Source organism: Python bivittatus, unplaced genomic scaffold (genome assembly GCF_059951505.1).
Source record: "Python bivittatus isolate LINGU-HERP-01145 unplaced genomic scaffold, Pbiv_v1 ctg000020_np1212, whole genome shotgun sequence".
In the NCBI taxonomy this organism is placed as follows: Eukaryota; Metazoa; Chordata; class Lepidosauria; order Squamata; family Pythonidae; genus Python; species Python bivittatus.
In genome coordinates, this window is record NW_028277030.1 from 131,434,821 (window position 1) to 131,455,383 (window position 20,563).

The window sequence follows — 20,563 nt, forward strand, 5'->3', positions numbered from 1 at the left end:
ATAATCCTACCTCGAATGTATGCTTTATATGCTTCCCATTCAAAAATTTGGGCATTTGAAGTTTCTGAATTCAAATCAAAACATTGTAAAGTTTCTACCTGCATTTGTTGTACAAATTCTTTATCATTCAATCAGGAAACATTTTCTTCCGGATTCCTTTTAATTTTTTATGATGGCACTTGTTTGTTTTTTCATATTTATTTATTTATTTATTTATTTATTTATTTATTTAATATTTCAAATTTGTCGCCACCCATCTCCTTGCAGAGCTGGGTGTTTTACAGTAAAAGAAAAAATATTAATTAGAATAGCATAGTAATTAAAAACACATTACAAAAAGTTCCTGTGTGAATAATAAATAGCATCTAAGAAGCTGATGTCAACTAAGAGTAGACTCAGGGAGTGTCTTCAAGGGGAGCGTCTTCAAGGCGCCAGCCATGCCCAGGGTTGATTATATCCCTTCTCGCCCCATGCCAGTTGGCAGAGCCAAGTCTTAACCCCTTTCGGGAAGGCTGGGAGAGTGGGGGCCCTCAGGGGGAAGAGTGTTCCACAAGGCAGGGGCAATGGCAGAGAAGGCTCTCCTCCTGGGCCCTGCCAGTCAACTGTTGTGGAATTTTTGCCAAAGACAGGAGCACAACGCTGAGGAGAAGAACCATGTTGATTGCAATGATCATTGGGTGCCTGCTTTCAAGAAAGAAGGACCCTGAACAATAGAAAAGCATAGAATTTATACACTTTTGAGGTTGAGAGGTGGGAAATCTGAGGGATCTGATTTGAGGATAGGTTTGGATAGGTGTTAAATGGGGGATAAATGGTTTTTTTATTGTAAGATAAGAACCACGGCAAACCCTTAAGCAGATAGGTGATGGCCCTCCCATTGTTTTAGTATGAGCATTGACTTGAGATTCAAGATGGCGACCGCCAGCAAACGCCGGTCATTGCTGCTGTACCAGGGGGTCCTGTGGTTTTGACCTCCCCCCCCCCGGGATTTATCATCTTTTAGGGGTGGACTTGGTGCAGAGGAGACTACGGGGAGGGGTTTTACCCCCTCTGGTGTGTCTTCTCGGGTGCAACCCCTGGACAGAGCGGCAGGGCGCAGGCAGAGCGTGATGGTTCACAGCGGGGAGCAGCGGCCTCGGATGAACCTCGGGCAAGCTCCGGTGCGGCGCAGTCCCTGCATGGTGTGCCAAGCCCCCGGAGCGGAGAGCTGGTGTGGTGAACCCCAAGGGGAGCCGGTGCGGCGTTGCGCGGCATGGCGTGGTGAACCTACTGAGCCTGCCTAGGCTTGGTGTGGCAGAGGGAGCCCTTACGGACCTCGGCATGGGCGGCAGCCTTTGGTGAACCTTGAAACGCCACAGCCCCGGGAGGGTTGTAACGAGCCGCGGCAGGCCCTGGTGAGTCCCGGCGCAGTGCAGCGCGGGAAGCCCCGGCAAGCTCCAGTATGGTGTGGCAAACCCAATGGACCCCAGTGCGGCACACTGAGTCCCAGGCCCAACGGGCCCTGCAAGCCCTCAGGTGGTGCAGCGAGCCCCAGAGGGCCCCTGGAGAAGCGCTGCGAGCTTTAATTGACCCCGGGACTACATGTTGGGTTTTGGAGAGTCCCGGAGCATCGCAGCTAACTCCAGGGATGTGGGAATTCACAGGCGGCTGGGGACTTGGTGGTTTGGCACAAGGATGCTGGGCGGGTTGTGGGGGCTGAGGCCATGGTGGACTTGCAGGCCGGCTGTGGAGGAGGATTGTTTGATGCTGGAGGAGCAGCCAGACAGGGGAGCAGCCGGACAGCATATGGAATCAACAGCCCCTGGTTCTAAGACCAGCGAACTGGGGATTAAGAATCTGGCCACCCCCATTAAGCCCCCCCCAGGGCCAGTGGAGAACCGCAGGGTCCTTCCAGCATGAGTCTGGGACTCCCTCCTGGGAGTGAGAGTCTGGGAGGGACTCTGAGAGTGTGTGAGGATATGAGGATTCAGCTTCTGGGTGGGAGACAGGAGGTGTGAGGGAATGAGTCGGATGTCCACCCTGCCGACTAGTGAAAGAGGCTGTGCAGGGTGGCAGAGGGTGTGGGGGAGTGTATGGTTCGGCGGGGGGTGGGTTCTGGCGGCGCCGAGAGCGTGAGCTGGTGTGCCGGGGTGACCCTCCCTCACTGGTAAGCATTTGGGTGTGAATGAGGATGACTGGTTGGATGGAGGGGCCCTTGCTTCAGACTGGGGACCCGGGAGGTCCAGGTGGGGAGGTATTTGGGCCCAGAACCCCCGGGGGCTATGTGGTGGGCTACTCCATTGAGGTGGTGATGGGCAGGGGATTGGCGTCATGGCGGGAGCTGGAGGGCGGGCCATCTTCGGGGAAGACGCCCCCGGTATGTCTTACCAGTGGCATGTTCCGGCCCTCCTGGCTCATTCCCAGGTCCTGGCCAGCAGGTTCGTAGGGGCCCTGGCTTCCGGCTGTTGCTGCTTAATGCCAGGTCAGTTAACAACAAGGCTCCCCTCATATGTGACTTGATCACCGAGGAGGGGGCAGACCTGGCATGTATTACCGAGACCTGGCTGGGCCCCAAGGGAGGGATGGCCCTCTCGGAAATTTGCCCAGCTAGGTTCTCGGTGTGGCACCAGCCGAGAGGCCAGGGCAGGGGAGGAGGGGTGGCTGTTGTGATCTGGGAATCTCTAGTGGCCTTCAGGGGCATTGCTCCACATGTTTCTGGCTATGAAACACTGTTTATTAGGTTGGGCTCCCACGAACAGTTGGGAGTTTTGCTATTGTACCAGCCTCCCTGCTGCGTGGCAGCCTCCCTGCCTGAGCTGCTGGAGGCCATTGCAGGGCTGGCGGTGGAGTTCCCCAGGCTTATGGTTCTGGGGGACTTCAACCTGCCATCCCTGGGGCGGTCCTCGGACACGGCTCAGGAGTTCACGCCTACCATGGTAGCCATGGGCCTGTCGCAAATGGTGCGGGACCTGACCCGAGACAGTGGCCACATGCCAGATTTGGTTTTCTTGTTGGAGCAATGGCAAAGTGATCTGAGGGGAGATTTACAAGTTTCCCCGTTGTCATGGTCAGATCATGTCCTGATGACCCTGAGTTTCTCTTATGCCAGCCCCCTCTGCAGGGAGGCAGGACCCATGTGATTGGTCCGCCCCCGGCGCCTGATGGACCCGTCAGGGTTTCAGAGGGAGCTGGGGGATATTCCTGTGGACCTGCTGCACGGTCCAGCGGAGGCCTTGGCTGCTGCCTGGAATAGGAAGGCAGCTGGGGCCTTGGACAGGATCACGCCTATGCAACCTCTCTTGCCACATAGGCCCCGACACTCCCCGTGGTTTATGGAGGAGTTGAGGGTGCTGAAGAGGGTTAAGAGACGTCTAGAGCGCCACTGGAGAAAGACAAAGACTGAATCCAACCGAACACAGGTTAGAGCCTCTGTTGCGGCCTACATCGTGGCAATAAGGGGGGCAAAGCGCCAATACTTTTCTGCCCTTATTGCGTCCGCAGAATGAAGCCCGGCGTCCCTGTTTAGGATCACTAGGTCCCTCCTTGGTAAGGGGGATGTGGGGGTTCATTTGCAGGGCCGTGCAGAGGAGTTTTCAGGGCATCTGCAGGACAAAGTCGCTTGGATTCATTCCAAGTTAGACTCCGAGCTGGGGCAGCGTCTGGGGAGATACCGGGGGACCGTTCTTACCCAGTTATCTGGGAACAGTTTGATCCTGTTGCTCCTGAGGAAGTGGACAGGGTCCTGGGGACTGTGAAGGCCACCACTTGCCATCTTGACCCATGCCCCTCCTGGCTGGTGAAAGCAGCTCGGGAGGTGACATGTGGTTGGATCCAGGTGATGGTCATTACATCCTTGCAGGAGGGGGTGTTTCCGGCTGCCTTCAAGGAGGCGTTGGTGCACCCTGTCCTCAAGAAACCCTCCCTGGATCCCACCCTATTGGACAATTTTCGTCCAAACTCCCACCTCCCCTTTTTGGGGAAGGTGGTTGAGAAAGTGGTGGCTTCACAACTCCAAAGGGTCCTGGAGGAAACGAATTATCTGGACCCTTTCCAGTCAGGTTTCCGGCCTGGTTATGGAATGGAAACGGCATTGGTTGCACTTATGGATGATCTCTGGCGGGAGCGGGATGGTGGAAGTGCGACCATCCTTGCTCTCCTTGATCTCTCAGCGGCTTTCGATACTGTTGACCACAATATCCTGTTGGGACGGCTCAGGGAATTGGGGGTGGGCGGCACAATATTGTGCTGGTTCGCCTCCTTTCTTCAGGGCCGATCCCAATCGGTGTTGATAGGGAGCAAGAGGTCCCATTCCCAGACCCTCCTGTGTGGGGTACCGCAGGGTTTGGTTCTCTCCCCACTCCTTTTCAACATCTACATGAAGCCACTGGGTAAGATCATCCATCACCATGGGATGAGGTATCATCAGTACGCTGATGATACGCAATTATACATCTCCATCCCTGGTGAAGTAAGTGATGCCGTGGCCCCCCTTTCTCAGTGCCTGGAGGCTGTAAGGGTCTGGATGGGGAGCAACAGGCTTCGGCTCAATCCTGGTAAGACAGAGTGGCTGTGGGTTAATGGCTCCTCTGGATCCAGGACTTTGTCATCTTTGGTGCTCAATGGGGTGGCACTACCCCAGACAGACCCAGTGTATAATCTGGGGGTCCTCCCAGACTCACGGCTCCTGCTTGAAGAGCAGGTGGCAGCCGTGGCAAGGAGGGCCTTTGCACAACTTCGGGTTGTGCATCAGTTACGCCCTTTCCTGGATCGGGAGGCCCTTCGAACAGTCACTCACACCCTTGTTATCTCCCAGATAGACTATTGCAATGCGTTTTACATGGGGCTACCCTTGAAGAGTATCCGGAAGCTACAGCTGGTCCAGAATGTGGCCACGCGGGCTATTTTTGGAGCCCCGAGAAGGGCCCATGTAACACCATTGTTCCGCGAGCTGCATTGGGTACCAGTTTGCTTCCGGGCCTAATTCAAGGTGTTGGTTATCACCTTTAAAGCCGTACATGGCATGGGACCAGGTTACCCAAGAGACTGCCTCTTCCCCATGACTTCAACCCGTCCCACGTGTTCACATAGAGAGGGCATGCTTTGGACCCCCTCAGTAAAAGAACTCCGGCTAGCGGTGTCCAGAAGGCGGGCCTTCTTTGCGGTAGCCCCCGCTCTTTGGCACATTCTGCCCACGGAGGTGTGATTGGCCCCCTTACTCCTGGCCTTCGGAAGGACCTTGAAGACCTGGTTCTGCCACTTGGCCTGGGGTGGGGAGGGAACATCGCAAGCAGGGAGATGGCTAGCCCCATAGTGGCTGGCTGTCCCCACCCTGATTTTCCATTTGCTTGGATTGTTTGTTTCTAGTATTGTTTTAACTGTATATATGCTATGCATTTTATATATATTTATAATTTTAATGTTTTTGTAACCCATCCAGAGTCCCCTATTGTAGGGGAGATGGGCGGGAGAGAAATTCAATAAATAAATAAATAAAATAAATAGTGTTAAGAGGGCTGTTTTTGGCAGTGGAAAATGGTCACTCTTGGGTCATGTAATAGCTTGGAGATGATCCTGTTTTGCATGACCAAAGAATGGCAGAAGGAAGTGGAGAAAAGAGATTGCAGGAGAGGTGGGGGGGGGGGCAGAAAGAGAAGCAAAGAGGAGGGGGGAGTAAAGAGTTTGCTGCAGGAGAGGCAAGTAGGGGGGAGAGTTTCCAGCTTTATTTTATTATTTTTCCATCACGCAACATTCCTTCGTAGATGGGGTCCGCAACATACCTTCTCTGCCTGACTGGGTGGGATGGGTTGACGTAATGGGGATGAGATGGTCCCTCAGATAGCCTGGCCCCATGCCATGTAGGACTTTTAAGGTGATACCTTGAATTGGACCCGGAAGCAAACTGTCACCCAATGCAGCTCCCACAGCAAGGATGTTACATGTGCTGTCCTTGGGGCACCCAAAATTGCCTGCGCAGCCACATTTTGCACCAGCTGTAGCTTCTGGATACTCTTCAAGGGTAGTGCCATGTAGAGCACACAATCAAGTTTTTCTTTTTTCTTCTTAACTAGAGATTCTATATATACATAAAAGAATGGTATTTGAAGTTTAAATGGAGTCTTTATGGAGGTTTTACGACTTTAGCAATAGTAGAAAACATGCTAAATATTTAAATATAGAAAAGTTTATTTTTAGAAACTTGTTAAATGGTACAGGTCATAAAATGAATTGGTAGTGGGAGAATATTGATAAGTGGGCCAAAATAAAATTTATGGATGAAGTTAGTTTAAATGTAAAAGGGTTACGAGAATGCAAGAAACAAAATATAATCTTAGCATATTTAAAATCATTAAAGGCAGATATTACTTATGTACAAGAGACTCATTTAATGGAACAGGATAAATCTCTGTTAATGAAAGACTGGGTGGGAAAGGTTTACCTTACAGATGCTTCGATGAAAGCTAAAGGTGTGGCCATTCTGGTTCGAAAAGGATTCTCAACTGATGTACAACAAGTTGTAAGGTTTGTAGACCTGAATCTTAAGGAATTCAATATCAAGAATTCAGGCGGAGGCTTTTAAAAAGAAAACAGCTCTTTAATTGGCCGAGTGAACAGCTGGGTGGGCAGCAACCCAGAACACGGGCAGCGAACGTTCTGGGCAGCTCCACACCAACAAGATTTCAAAGGCAGTTGTTATAGCATTGCAAGGACAATAGATTGCAACGAATGAGGCAGTTTAAGGCAGTTTGAACCAGTGTTCCCCCTTTACATTCAAGACCTTTTCCCTGTGCTCTCCCCCCCCCCCCCAGGTCTTCTGTGTACATGTCCTTCTTGCTTCAAGATAATAGTTTCCTCCTAGCGTAAGCAAAAAAATACAGAGGCAAGATAGTGAGAGCCAGGCTAAGAAAATCCCCCCCCTTTTCCTCCCCTTCAAAGTTATTACTGATGTAAATGGGCATTATTTTATTTTGGGTGCCAAAACAGCCAAGACTGTAATAGCTATGGTTAATGCTTATGGACCAAATTTAGATTCTCCTATTATGCTTTATGAATGCTTTGTACATTTGAATGAGTGTATTTATGATGAACTGACAATAGGAGCAGATTTTAATGAAATATTGAATCCTGAGCTTGATAGAAATAGACTGGTATGAAAAAAACATTCATTACTGAGGGAAACAATTACAACTTATATGGAAGAGCTGAATTTAGTAGACCCCTGGCATCTGATGTATCCAACTAAAAGAGAATGTACATTTTATTCAAGTGTTTCATTTTATATTCTTGATTTGCTAACTGAATTCCTGAAATTTTCTTTTGTTGATGTATCTCCACTGTGAATGGTTCTAATACCAATTAAAACATGGAAGAAGACAGGGGACAACATTATCTTTTTCCCTTTATTACAGCACATTTTTGTGATAGAAAATAATTTAATATTATGTTGGCTTCTTGTTTATAAGTATTCCTTATCCATGTAACAAAATTTGAATCAGAGTTCATCTTCAAAATCATAAACATGAAAGGCTATTCTAAATTATCAAAAGCTTTCTCCACATCAAGAAAAGTAATAATTGCCTTTGAAATATTATTTACGTTGTCAATAGCATTCAAAAGATATCTGATGTTATCCGTCACATTTCTCTTTGGAGCAAAGCCAGTCTGATCAGGGTGAATTTGTTTGGTTAAAAGACCATTGATTCACCTTGCAAGTATTGCTGTAAAAAGATTGTAGTTTACATTCAATAAAGAAATAGGACTGTATGACTCTGGGCGGGTGGGATAATTTCTCTCTTTCTGGAAAGAGGAAAACTTCTTTCCAAGATGATGAATGTATTTGACATTGTTGTATCTTGGTTAACAGTTGAACCAAAATTTCCTGAGAGATCTTATAGTATACTGCAAAAATAACATCAGGCCCTGGAGATTTATTCACTTTTAGTTTTTGTGTTGCTTCTTTGGTTTCATCTTCTGTGATTAATTTGTTAAGAGCTTCTTATTGTTGATCTGTAAATTTCGTGAATGATATTATACTTAGACACTCTTCAATCTTTTCTGGATTAGATGTCCATTTGCTATATAATCTTGAATAATAAATAGTGAGACCTGTGAGACTTGTTAGGAGTTGGGAGTTATACAAATTAATAAATAAATAAAATAAAAAGAAATAAGAAATTGCTCCATTACCTCATCCATTGCTGAAAGATATAGACTTCTGTCCAAAGGAGAAATAAAAATTCTTTTCTCTTGCTCTTTTTGGAGTTGGTAATCCAACAATTCATCTGATTTGTTGTCTTTTTTGAAGTCTTTTCATTTGACAAAATTCATCTTCTTGTAAAAGTCATTTCTTTCCATGAAATCTAGTTGATTATGACCCTGGATTATGCTTATGTCTTAACTTTAATTGCTTCCGTTCATTTGCCAGTATGTCATTTTTTGCATGTTTTCTTTCTATTTAATACCAGACAGATAAACAGTCATCTCCTAAATGCTTCACTAGAATCCCATTCTGTAAGTAAAGAAAGATCAGGAGTTAGACTGATCTAGAAAAGCTCTTTAATTCCTGTTAGCAGCAATATTGGATTGTTAAATTGCCATCTCTTCAGTCTATAGGTCCCTCTTTTTAATCTTATTGCATTGTGTTCTGAATACGTAAGAGCTGCAACTTCCACATCTAAGAGATTAGTTTACACGTAAGATAGAAATCGAAGGCATGTCTGTTCTTGGGCAAGTTTTGTGAACTGAAGAATAATAAGTATATTCTTTCTCTACAGGATGTTTACATCTCCAGACTGCCAAAGGGGAAAAGATGGACTTCTGGTCCTGTCATATGGAAGTCTTTAGCAGATGGGATCTGCAACATACCCCTCCTGCTGGATCTTATGGGATGGGATCGGGAAGAGGTGGTCCCTCAAATAACCTGGTCCCATGCCATGTAGGGATTTAGAGGTCAAACCCAGCACCTTGCATTCTACGTGGAAGCAGACTGGCAGCCAACGCAGCTCATGGAATAGAGGTGTAATGTGTGCCATCCTGGGGGCACACATAACTGCCTGCACAGCCACACTCTGCACAAGTTGAAGCTTCCAGATGCTCTTCAAGAGCAGCCTCACATAGAGCGCATTACAGTAATCCACTCTGGAGGTGACTAGGGAATAGGTGACTGTGAGTAGAGCCTCATGGTCCAGAAAAGGGCAAAACTGGCACACAACTCAAAATTTGTGTAAAGGCCCTCCTAGCCACAACTGCCACCTGCTCCTTGAGCAGGCGTCGTGAATCCAGAAGGAACCCCAGGTTGCACACCAGGCCTGCTTGGGGCAGTGCCACTCCATTCAGTACCAAAGGTGGTAAAGTCCCAGATCCAGAAGGTCCAAAACCCCACAGCCATGCAGTCTTGCCAGAGTTTAGCTGATGCCTGTTGGTCCCCATTCAGACCCCCAATAGTCTACAGGCACTGAGACAGGACATCAGCAATATCTCCTAGTTCACCAGGGGCAAAGATGTACATTTGAGTATCATCAGCATACTGATGTTTCCTCACTCCATGGCAGTGGATGAGATCACCCAATGGGTTCATGTAGATGTGAAACAGGAGTGGAGAGAGAACCAAACCCTGCAGAACCCAGCATGGTCATGGGGTGTTTTTAGGGAAGGCAGGAGATTGAGCACAAGACAAAGACCACATGGGCAGAGAAGGAAAAGAAAAGGCTAGAAGGCACCTGTAAAGTGGCACGTACATGTCCTGGTGATAGAACATAAAAAAAGAGCAAGGGAAAACAGAGGAAGGTTTATTTTTTAATTGCAGACACTGAAGGACATGCTGCTGGAGAGGACATCACATGGCTAATGTGGAGGGGAGTAGAGGAATGACCCAGCCTGCCAAGTCCAGAGATTCCAGCCCTGGGACCAGGAGGAAGACCGAGAGCAAAATCCTGGAGTGGCTTGTAAGAGTGTGGAAAGACCAGGAGAATGGACTGTGTTGTGTGTATGGAGAGTCAGATGCTGGCCAGTGGAACATAGTGTGCTAAAGGCTTTGCTTGGCAGCTAGACAGCCAGGTGAAAACTCAGACATTCTAACATCAGTGATTGAGATAAGGAGGGGAAGAAGATGCTGTAATAAAGCAGACATGGAAAGTGAGGGAATGAGACTTGAGAGGGAGGAGAATTAAGTAGGTTCAGACTTGATTTCTTATGCTACATTTCTTATAGTTTTCTACCTATCCTGGTTTTGCAAATAATATTTTCACCTGTTCAAACTCCTTTGTTGGCATAGGTATCTTAGTGTCCAGAATAATATCCCCCATTTGTTGGCTGTATGTGTGTCTGTATCTGGTCCTATCTGACCTACCCTCTGATAATTTGATTTATTGTAGTCTTCTTATTTTTTTTTATGCTGGTCACTAAAACTAATAATATACAGTACATCTGACTGTCTATTTGACAAAAAGAATGGTCCATGAAGAGGTCCTCTCTCTCTCATGCAGATATCCTCTTGCTATGTCTTCCATTGTTTTACCAAGACTCAGCAATCAACAATGGAAACTTGGAGAGTGGAGGAGATGATGTGCAATCTTCATTTAGAAAAGTAATCCTTGGATCTTTTACAATTTTATTTTTATTCTCTGTAGCTACAGTACGTTGGGGTGGGGGTGGGAGGGTGTCACTCAATGGACTGCTAAAGGCATTCTAGTTTTCTTGGAACCAATGTCCTTTTCTCAGTTAGACGTTCCTGCCTGACTCTTTTTACTGGATAGACTAAAGCCTGTTTCCTCAAACAGTGGTCTTGTCTTCTTGGCTTACGCAGAGTGTTAGATATGTGGAAATGTGAGCCAAGCTGGGGCTACCCTTCAAAGAGGATGAGCAAATCACATAACAACATGAACTCTACTGGCAGGAGAATTGAGATCTTTGAAGTTTCTGGATGGAGGTTCTGGATCTTATCAATATTTTCTTCTTTGTGTATAAAAGAGATATAGGTTTTATTATTCTTTCATATTTCATAACACAAACTCCTCCCCCCCCACCTAAAGATTTTCTGTTAATTTTATGTGCTACATTATATTTCCCCTCTCCTTCTGAAACTCAGGTTGGCATCACAGGTAGCCCCTGGTCCATCACTCAGTGCATGATCTAGACCAATTTTCAAACTAGCATATGATATCAAAACAATGCTGAATGTCAAAAGTAACCTTGATCTTTTAAAGCCTGTGTTTAATGGAACATTAAGAGCCTGGGTTTGAACTGAATTGTACAAGGATCCAGCAACTTTTGTTATGCTGGCTCAATTGATGGGTGCAGATATTTATTAAGGGTGGCACAGAAACACTGCAACCAGGTTGGTCATCCCCTCCAACTACCACGGGGGGTTTTCTAAGCTCACTGAGGATTCCTGTGGAGAGGCTGCCACCAACCACGTTTCCCAGAGAAATCTTTTCAGTGTTGAACTACTCTGGAGCAGATAACGTGGTGACCTCTTCCACTGTTTTCTGCTTGGTTTTGTTGCTTAACCAAGTGGGGATCAATATGTGCTAAGGTTGAAACCCTTTCAGAAAAAGAGTGCTCCTTCAGTAATACTGCCAGTACATCAAAGCTGAGGAAGGAGACAGGAGCTGAAAGAGGAAAGGAGAGAGAGAGAAAAAGGGGATAAGACTGGCTGCTAAAGAGATAATCCCAGGCATTGCTCCTTTACCAGGGAGCAACAATTGCAACAATTCTACACAAATTCACAAGGGACTTGAACCCTGCCATCCCCAAGTTTTCTGTTGATGCTCCATTGCTCAGATGCCCCAGGGAAGCTGAGTGTATGAAACCTGCTTCTGCAAAGTGTCTGAGATCTCTATTTTTATGTCCTCTGTTGAGAGAGAGAGACTCTTTCGGATGTCATTCCCAAACCTGATTTCTGCAGTGCCTTTTCCAGGGAAAGCAGCCTGGGTCATAGGCTGATACTGAGTCATCAGATGAAGAAGTTTTTTTTAAAGTACTACCCCATGATGTTTAGCTTGAAAAAAAAATGCTTAAGGCATGCTGTTATGTTCCATTGTGGGGTCTTAGCTAACTTCTGTTTTGCACTACTTCTGGCCAAACAACCATATCAGCCAGAAGCCCTCAATGGCAAAGTAACTGCTTCAGTCTATAAATAGACGGGGAATGAAGGAGACTGTTTCTGGGTGACTTTATGGCATAATGTGTGGTTGAAGAGCAGGGAATGCCTTCCGCACTGAAACGTAAGCCAATGGATATGCGCGCACACACACACACACACACTCATGCAGTCACATAAATATACGGACCCAAGTCCCTCTTAAAGAAGTCAGACACCTGCAATGCTCATTTAGCTGTATTTTGAGGAAAATTTGCCAAATTTAACTTCAATGCATAAATGTTTTAGACTCTGATAGATAGCAATGCTGCTTTATAATGCCATTTTATAATGTGGAAGCTGAAGCCATAGCAGGAGGTGATGTCAGGTCATTGGGCAGATCTTGAAGACATCCAAGGTGGTAGACGGAGATGGCATTATTTTCTACATCGACTATAGAAATGGGATAAAAGAAGAGGTTTGATCAAAGCGGGTTTAAGGTCTCTTCTGCCACCTGAGCCCCAAAACTCAGTCTCTCCTGCCCTCCTTTCTGCCCTTCAAACACCTCCCTCTTCAGGTCAATGCCTTGCAATGGTTTGTGAATGCAAGCAATATGCAGGCACAGTATCCCAATCTACATCTGTGGCTCTATTAGGGCAGATTTTTCTTACTGTTTACAACACCTCCGACCCCATCCACAGTCCAGTTGCCCCATGCTGTAGTACGGAGAACGACACCTACGCCAAGAGCAGTATCCTCCTTTTCCCCGACAATACCTCCTGGCATTCCCTGTGGAAAGAAAAAGAGGAGACAGGTGTATGATGGGTAAACATATATTGATATTTAGATACATTTCTCCTTCAAAGACACCACCTGCACCTGCAGAATTGCTGAATTCCTCTGGGTTCAGGCCGTTCCATCTGACCAGAGGAATCCACTTTGGTTGGCCTCCAGCAGCAGCCCAAATCACATCTGAAGCTGAGTCTGAAGCCTGACCCAGAGTGGAATTGGCTGGCATGTGTGTACCTTTTAAGGCAGCTGGGAGGAAACGATCTGCTTCACACCAAGAGAAGACCTTGCTGTGATACCTCTCTCCCCTCTATTGTTATGGATCCTTGCTGGCTAGGAAAAAATCCTGGGTCAGAATGGCTGGTTCTGGTGGGTGTTTTGGATGGAGGATTCTTGGATGAGAATGGCTAACTTCCTCCGAACTTCAGAACTGATTTTCCCCTGGATTTCTCCCTCTTCTCTTAATGTAGAAAAAAGTTCCATCTCTGCTTTTGAAAAGTTGTGCATATGAGACCCAGTTATGACTTGCATGAGAGATCCTCAGGATATCCCAGCCCTCAAAAAAGCTTTTGAGAAGATGTCAAGGACACACCCCTTCTGTACTGCTCTGAAAGAGAACCATGTTGGGATGTTCATGTAATCCCAAAGCGTCAAGCATTTCTTGAGGGAGTATGTGCAGTTTTGCTTTCTCTATTAAGCAAATCATATTAGATAAGTGAAAAAAGATAATTTCTCTGCTTCTAGAAAATATTCTGCAAGTCTAGGGAATGCCCCATTCATCTCTTTTTCCTTCACTAAGTTCAAATAGTTTCATGATGATTACTATCGTGCCTCTTTGTTCAAGCAGAACATAATGTGATGAGAATTTGGTGAATCAAAACCAACCCTAAACCCTAAAATCAACCATCCAGCAAAAAAAAACTGGAATGACACAGACCCCAGTACAGTTCAGTGCAGAATAGTGAATCAGTGAATTGGCCTTCCAGTCCCTCCTTGATGCCCCATATTATATTGGATCTCTAGTTTTAATGCAGAAGAAAAATCAGTGGCCTATTTTTCAGATGTCTGGAGGCTCTACAGATGGCCTTTAGGCCCTCCCCACCCTGGCCTCTGGTTACTGAATGGGAATTTAGAGGGCTCATTCAGACTCTGAGGTGCAATAAGACTCCTGGGGAAGATCTTCTACCCCCTGAATTATTCAAATGTCACATTAAAGGTGGGCTCCTTTAATCGCAGGTTTATTAACTCATATAAATAATCCCTGCACAATTCCAGCTGGTTGGGAGCACTCTCTTATAGTCCCCCTTTACAGAAAGGGTGATAGGTGTGATCCCTCCAAGTATAGACCAATTAATCTAATTGATATTGTAGCAAAATTGTATGCCAAATATCTGTTATACAAGATTGAGGACTGGGTAACTGAAAAGGGCTTGCTACCCAAAGAGCAAGTTGGATTTAGGTCTGGTCACTCCACTATTGATAACTGTTTTATTATATGTCACCTTATAGAAAAATATAAGCTAAAGGGAGCCAACTGTTTACAACTTTTCTAGATTTGAGTGCAGGATTTGATTCAATTGATAGGGACCTTCTTTCGAAGAAACTTCCGATCCTGAGCATAGATTCTATTCTCTCTTTAATCAAGGCATTATATTCAGACTCATGTGCATAATTCCCTAACAGGGATAATTAGTACCAACAAGGGGGTCAGACAAGGATATATACTGGCCCCCATTTTGTTTAATCTGTACATTAACGATATCCCAAAGTCCCTTCATTCAACTGATATGCATGTCTAAAGTTCTAAAGATATTTTTAGCTAAAAAATGAAGCTCTAATTCCAGAAGTCCATTCCTTAAACTTGTGACAAATCCTGGCCCTGGATTCAATGGTAGACCCAACAAAGATGTAAAAGATTATCCTGCTTTCAAAGATGATCATACTTGTTTATAAAGAAGTGAGTTATCAGTCCTTTCTAAACGATCAGCAATTTAGTTTCTTACCTGGTTCAGGCAGGAATGCAAGGAGAAGGGATGCGAAGAGCAGATAAAGGATCTTCATGTTGGGATTGGTTCTGGACCAAATCTTGCTTCTGGACAGGACACAGCTCTCTATTTATAGGGTCATAATGATTGCATCATATGCCCTGAGGGAATTATTGCAAATGTTCTTAGGAGTTACTTTTACTGCTCTTACATAAGGCATTATTGCATCTTCCTTCTATTGAAACACTTCTGTGGGTTTGCTTTTGCAAAAGTCCTTGGAAGAACAAGGGACTCAGTTGAACGGCTAACCTGCTATGATTGCAAAAGATCCCAGCCTCACCGCTTGCCCTGTCAAGGTGGGGGAGAGAAAAGTCCTTCCTGAATTGCTGCCAAATTTCTACCAGTTGAGAAAGATAATGCTTGGCCATATTCACTGCAGTATCTTCCCACAGCCTGGTGTTTTCTGTAAATCAATCAATCAATCAATCAATCAATCAATCAATCAATCCAATATTTAAGGTCACACTGGGTCAGGTAGAAGGAGAAGATCAACACTGAGAAATTCATACTTTCCTAGGAATAGCAATGTGGCAGCAAACACATTTTGATACCTCAAACAGGTGAAAGTTACTTGTGGATAGTCGTGGAAGTGCAGATGAATAGGCAAAATACTCTCCACCTCAAACTAATATAAGCAGTAAAAAGTATGGCCACATAGGTAAGAGATGGGAGGAGGAGAGAGACCACCCTTCCTCATTTATTGGTTGGGCAGAAGCCACTGGGAGAAGGCACCCCACAGATACGCAGGTCCTGAGAAAGCCCGAGACCAAAAGAAAGCAAACCAGACTATCGCTCTGTCTCCAACCTTCTCTTTCGGAGAAGGTGGTTGAGAAACACCTTCGGTGGGACTGCAGGTTCCCTGGAGGAAGCGGATTATCTAGACACATTTCAGTTGGGTTTCAGGCTGGGATTTAGGATGGAGACAGCCCTGGTTACACTTGTAAACAACCTGTCGTGGAGCTGGGATGGAGGAGGCCCATCCCTCTTTGAGCTCCTTAATTTCTCAGCAGCTTTCAATATTGTTGACCAATATTTTGGACCAATTCCAGGAGTTGGAAATAGGGCGCATCTTTTTATAGTGGTTCTCTTAATTTCTTGAGGGCTGGTTCCAGTCAGTGTTGGTTGGAAATGCCCTAGGTCCCTGCTTGGTGGGGTGCCAAAATGTTTGACCCTTGCAAAGAACCCAGCCTCAGGGCTTGCCCTGTCAAGGTGGGGCAGAGAAAAGTCCTTCCTGAATTGCTGCCAAATTTCTACCAGTCGAGAAAGATAATGCTTGGCCATATTCACCAGTGGTTGGAGGTTTGGAAGAGCCATGATACAGTTTAGAACCAAATGATAGAAATTCTGGATTGGCAGCGCTCCAATCGTACAGTGTGTGTCAAAGTCCCCTCCAGGAAGCTTCATCTGCAGCATACCAGCATACCAGACCTTTCCTGGATCAGGAGGCCCTCCAGTGTGTCACTCTGGTCATCTCTCATTTAGACTATTGCAAGGTGCTCTACAAGGGGCTATCCTTGAAGAGTATCCAGAAGCCAAAGCTGGTTCAAAATGCTGCCATGTGGACAATCTTGGGTGCCCCAAGGATGGCACATGTGACACCTTTGCTGCCGGAGGTGCATTGGGTCGCAGTCTGCTTCCGGGTCCAATTCAAGGTCTTGGTTATCGCCTTTAAAGCCCTACATGGCATGGGTCCAGGCTACCTGAGGGACTGTCTCACCCTCATTACATTGACCTGTCCCACCTGGTCAGGCAGAGAGGGCATGTTACGGACCCCGTCAGCGAGAGAACGTTGACAGGTGGGGCCCAGGAGGAGAGCCTTCTCTGCTGTTGCCCCCGCCCTTTGGAACATTCTCCCTCAAGAAGTGCAGCTAAGCCCTGTCCCTCCCAGCTTTCCGGAAAGAACCGAAGACCTGGTTCTGCCAGCTTGCATGGGGCAAGAAGAGCTTTAACCACCCCTGGGGGTGCCCGGCATCCTGATGATGTTTCTGAAGCCTTATAATTTTAGTTACCATCAATTTTCTTGGAAGTTAATTAATATTTATTTAGTATAAATTATTAAATTGTTATGTTATTGTATTTTAATTGGTCTTTTCTGTAAACCGCCCAGAGTCATTTTTTAATGAGATTCATAGTGAGAAGTTTGATACATAAATAATAAACAAATAAATAAATGAATACAGAAGTTGACTTCCACCTTTTCTAAAAATCCAATGAAGTGTCCAGTAAACATGAAAAAGAATCTTTTGTGGAATTAGTCTCATATCAAGATAATAGAAAATATATTTCTCATACATTTAGAATTACTGATTTCTTAAGAGAGGATGTTCCAACTCAATATTTTAAATGGTTTGTGAAGAACCAGTCTTAGTAAATCTTTTAGAATGCCTATAAAAATAAACTATTGATTTAAATTCTTCAAAAACACAATATTTTTTAAAATGTGGAGTCTCAGATTCAGCTAACATTTTAAAAATATAAAATTAATCTTAGAAGAATCTAAAATAGAAGCAAAATACACTAAAATAACAGAATTAAATGAAAAAATAATCTAAAGTTAAAAAAAATAATAAAAACCAGAAAAACGAAGGAAAAAATCCCAAACTAAAAGACTCCTACCTAATATTATAAGTTTATAGATAGTCTCTGGTTTACTTATAAATACCATACAATACCATAGTATAACCAGATCCAAAATATGATTGTTAAATATTATAAAATCTCCACCAGAGTAGAACATACTGCATTGCTTTAGCCTTTGATTATATTTCAGTATCTTTTGAAAGTATTTCCAAAAGCCATTCCTTAATATAAGGAATAAGATCACTTTTTCAATTTCTCAGCATTGTTTTTTTAGCCAGCCCCATGCATGGTGCAACCATAATTTATGACACACAGTCAAATTCTAAAGCTTTGGTACTCTGTATAATTCAACATACATTAACGTCTTTAACATTTAAAGGTTTTTCCATAAATCTACTGATGTCCATGAATATGCTATTCCCAAAAAGTGACAAACGGTTACGGGACTGTATCATAAGGGTTGATGAACCCACAATTTTTTCACACCTCCAGAATAGGAAATATGATGCTCATCCTTTCAAGTACTTTCTTTGGAGAGTCCAATACACTAAATCCAATTTTTGGATCATTCAACTTTAATCTCAAACCTGTCAGTAGCATTTTATCATTTTCAAGATCATGAAGCCATTGACAGGGCATTATCTATGTGGCCATACTTTTTACTGCTTGTATTAGTTTGAGGTGGAGAGTATTTTGCTATTCACCTGCAGTTCCACGACTATCCACAAGTAACTTTCACCTGTTTGAGGTATCAAAATGTGTTTGCTGCCACATTGCGATTCCTAGGAAAGTATGAATTTTTCAGTTTTCTACTTGACTGAGTGTGACTTTAAATACTGGCCTTATCTATTTATCTATTTATCTATTTATCTATTTATCTATTTATCTATTTATCTATTTATCTATTTATCTATTTATCTATTTATTTATTTATTTATTTATTTATTTACCATACTGTATATTATTTTGGTCTTTGTAAATGAATACATTTTGAACTTTTGAATCTAGTGGACAATCTGCTCAAGTGAGGAAGGCTCAAAACCGGATACAACAAAAAAAATAATAAAATAAAACAAAAATAAAATAAAATGACAAAGCAACATTAAAATGGAAAACCATTGTAACAGAGGCGAGCAACAGTGCCTTTAGGAACAGCTCCGAGATCCAATCCCTCTCATCACCAATCTTTTCGGAGGCTCTCTGGAAAACCCAGGTTTTAATTGCTTTCTGAAAGAAACAGTATGGTTGAAGACAACCTAAACTCAGGAGAAATGCTGTCCAAAGAAGATGGCCAGCAACTGAGAAGGTTTGTCACTATAGTCCCTGAATATGACATTCCTTAAGAGATGGGAGAAGGAGAGAGGCCTCCCTTCCTCATCTATTGGTTGGGCAGAAGTCACTGGGAGAAGGAAGCCCCACAGACATGCAGGTCCTAAGAGTGAGAAAGCCCGAGACCAAAAGAAAGCAAACCAGACTATCGCTCTGTCTCCAACCTTCTCTTTGGGAGAAGATTGTTGAGAAACACCTTCGGTGGGACTGCAGCTTCCCTGGAGGAAGCGGATTATCTAGACACATTTCAGTTGGGTTTCAGGCTGGGATTTAGGACAGAGACAGCCTTGGTTACACTTGTAAACAACCTGTCATGGAGCTGGGATGGAGGAGGCACATCCCTCTTTGAGCTCCTTAATCTCTCAGCAGCTTTCAATATTGCTGACCATGGAATACCTTTGGACCAATTCCAGGAGTTGGAAATAGGGCGCAGCTTTTTATAGTGATTCTCTTAATTTCCCGAGGGCTGGTTCCAGTCAGTGTTGGTTGGCAATTCCTTAGGTCCCTGCTTGGTGGGGTGCCAAAGTGTTTGACCCTCTCTCCCACTCCTATTCACCATCTGGATAAAACCACTGGGGGAAGTAATCCATCTGTTTGGGATTTGGTATCATCATTATGCTAATGATACCCAATTGTATCTTTCAACCTCTGACCAGCCAAGTGAGGACGTCAAGGTCCTGTCCCAGTGCCTAGATGCTGTGTGAACCTGGATGGAGAGGAACCATCTCTGACTCAATCCTACCAAGACTAAGTGGCTGTGGGTCCTGGGATCATCTTGTTCTGGGGATACTCCATCTTTGATCTTGGATGGGTTGTTCTTCCCCATTCAAGGGTGACACAGCATTTTCGGGTCTTCATGGACTTACAATTCCTACTCAATCAGCAGGTGGCAGCTGTGATTTAAGACCTTTATGGTCTAACAAGCCCTACATGTTATGGGGCCCAGTTATTTGAGGGACTGCCTATCTTCTGTGGAATCGACTGACCAATGGGAGCTGAGAGGGTTGGTGTGCTCCAGCTTCTTTCCATTAAACAATGTCACTGGTCAGGACCCTGGAAGCAGGGCTTTTCTGTCTCAGCGCCTGCCTTTTGGAATGAGGCTCCTCGTGTGACCCTGTTGGCATTCCAGAGGGCCCGAAAGATCCGGCTCTCCTCCCAGGCCTTGGGCTAGGGTGGTTGGTGCCCTCTTTGTGGGATGTTAGTAGTTGGCAGGATGTTTGGGCATTTGCTGGGTTCATCATCCTGTTCTTTCTTTTTCTTTGTTCCAGTCTGGTTCTGTTGTTTGTTTGGTTCTATTTTAGACTGTTTTTAGATTGTTTTGATGTATCATGAGCTGACCAGAGTTGTTTTGAGTTTGAATCGAATAAAGAAATAAATAGAATTTATCATCATCATCATCATCGAGGCTAGGGTGAAATATGGAGATTGCCTTGCCAGCTGCAGCCAGCATTGGAAGAGAAGCTGCCCAAGGCAGGCAGCCTGAGAGGAGAAGCAGCCACAAAAAGGAAGTACTGCTGGAGCACAGAAAAGAAGAACCAAAGGGGATGGCATGAAAAACCAGTGGTTCAGTTGTACGTGTGTCTGAAAGGACATAAGGCCAAGAAAGTAGAAAAGAAGTCCAAAAAAGGAAAAGGCCTTTAGTCCCAGGGTGTGGGCTGCAGTGCTGCTTATAAAAGGAGACAGAATGAAGAAGGGCCCAAGAAGCTTCAGCATCTGGACTTGACTTCTTCCAGTAGCCTAGACTCCTTCTGGCTGACAATAGTTG

The 20,563-nt window shown here is 44.8% G+C and overlaps 2 protein-coding genes across 2 annotated transcripts; one reads left to right on the forward strand and one right to left on the reverse strand.

Annotated features, from left to right (window-relative positions):
• The first annotated feature begins 2,310 nt into the window (after window positions 1–2,310).
• LOC148217183 (uncharacterized) lies at window positions 2,311–5,182 on the forward strand. The gene is given in 4 exon segments (XM_088132749.1): window positions 2,311–2,356; window positions 2,404–3,659; window positions 3,839–4,532; window positions 5,094–5,182. Coding segments are annotated over 4 exon segments (2,085 nt in total).
• A 7,257-nt stretch (window positions 5,183–12,439) lies between these two features.
• LOC103061251 (crotamine-like) lies at window positions 12,440–14,905 on the reverse strand. The gene is made up of 4 exons (XM_088132758.1): window positions 14,848–14,905; window positions 12,746–12,844; window positions 12,570–12,640; window positions 12,440–12,499 (listed from the first exon to the last, which is right to left on the reverse strand). Exons 1-4 carry the CDS (start codon window positions 14,903–14,905, stop codon window positions 12,440–12,442), a joined length of 288 nt encoding a protein of 95 aa, XP_087988884.1.
• Window positions 14,906–20,563: the final 5,658 nt, after the last annotated feature.

Coding starts and splice junctions, on each gene's coding strand:
- LOC103061251 (XM_088132758.1), bottom strand. CDS start 14,905: ATGAAGATCCTTTATCTGCTCTTCGCATCCCTTCTCCTTGCATTCCTG. Junction 12,641..12,745: donor GCAACTGGACTGTGGATGGG/GTCGGAGGTGTT, acceptor AACCATTGCAAG/GCATTGACCTGAAGAGGGAG. Junction 12,500..12,569: donor GACTGAGTTTTGGGGCTCAG/GTGGCAGAAGAG, acceptor TAGTCGATGTAG/AAAATAATGCCATCTCCGTC.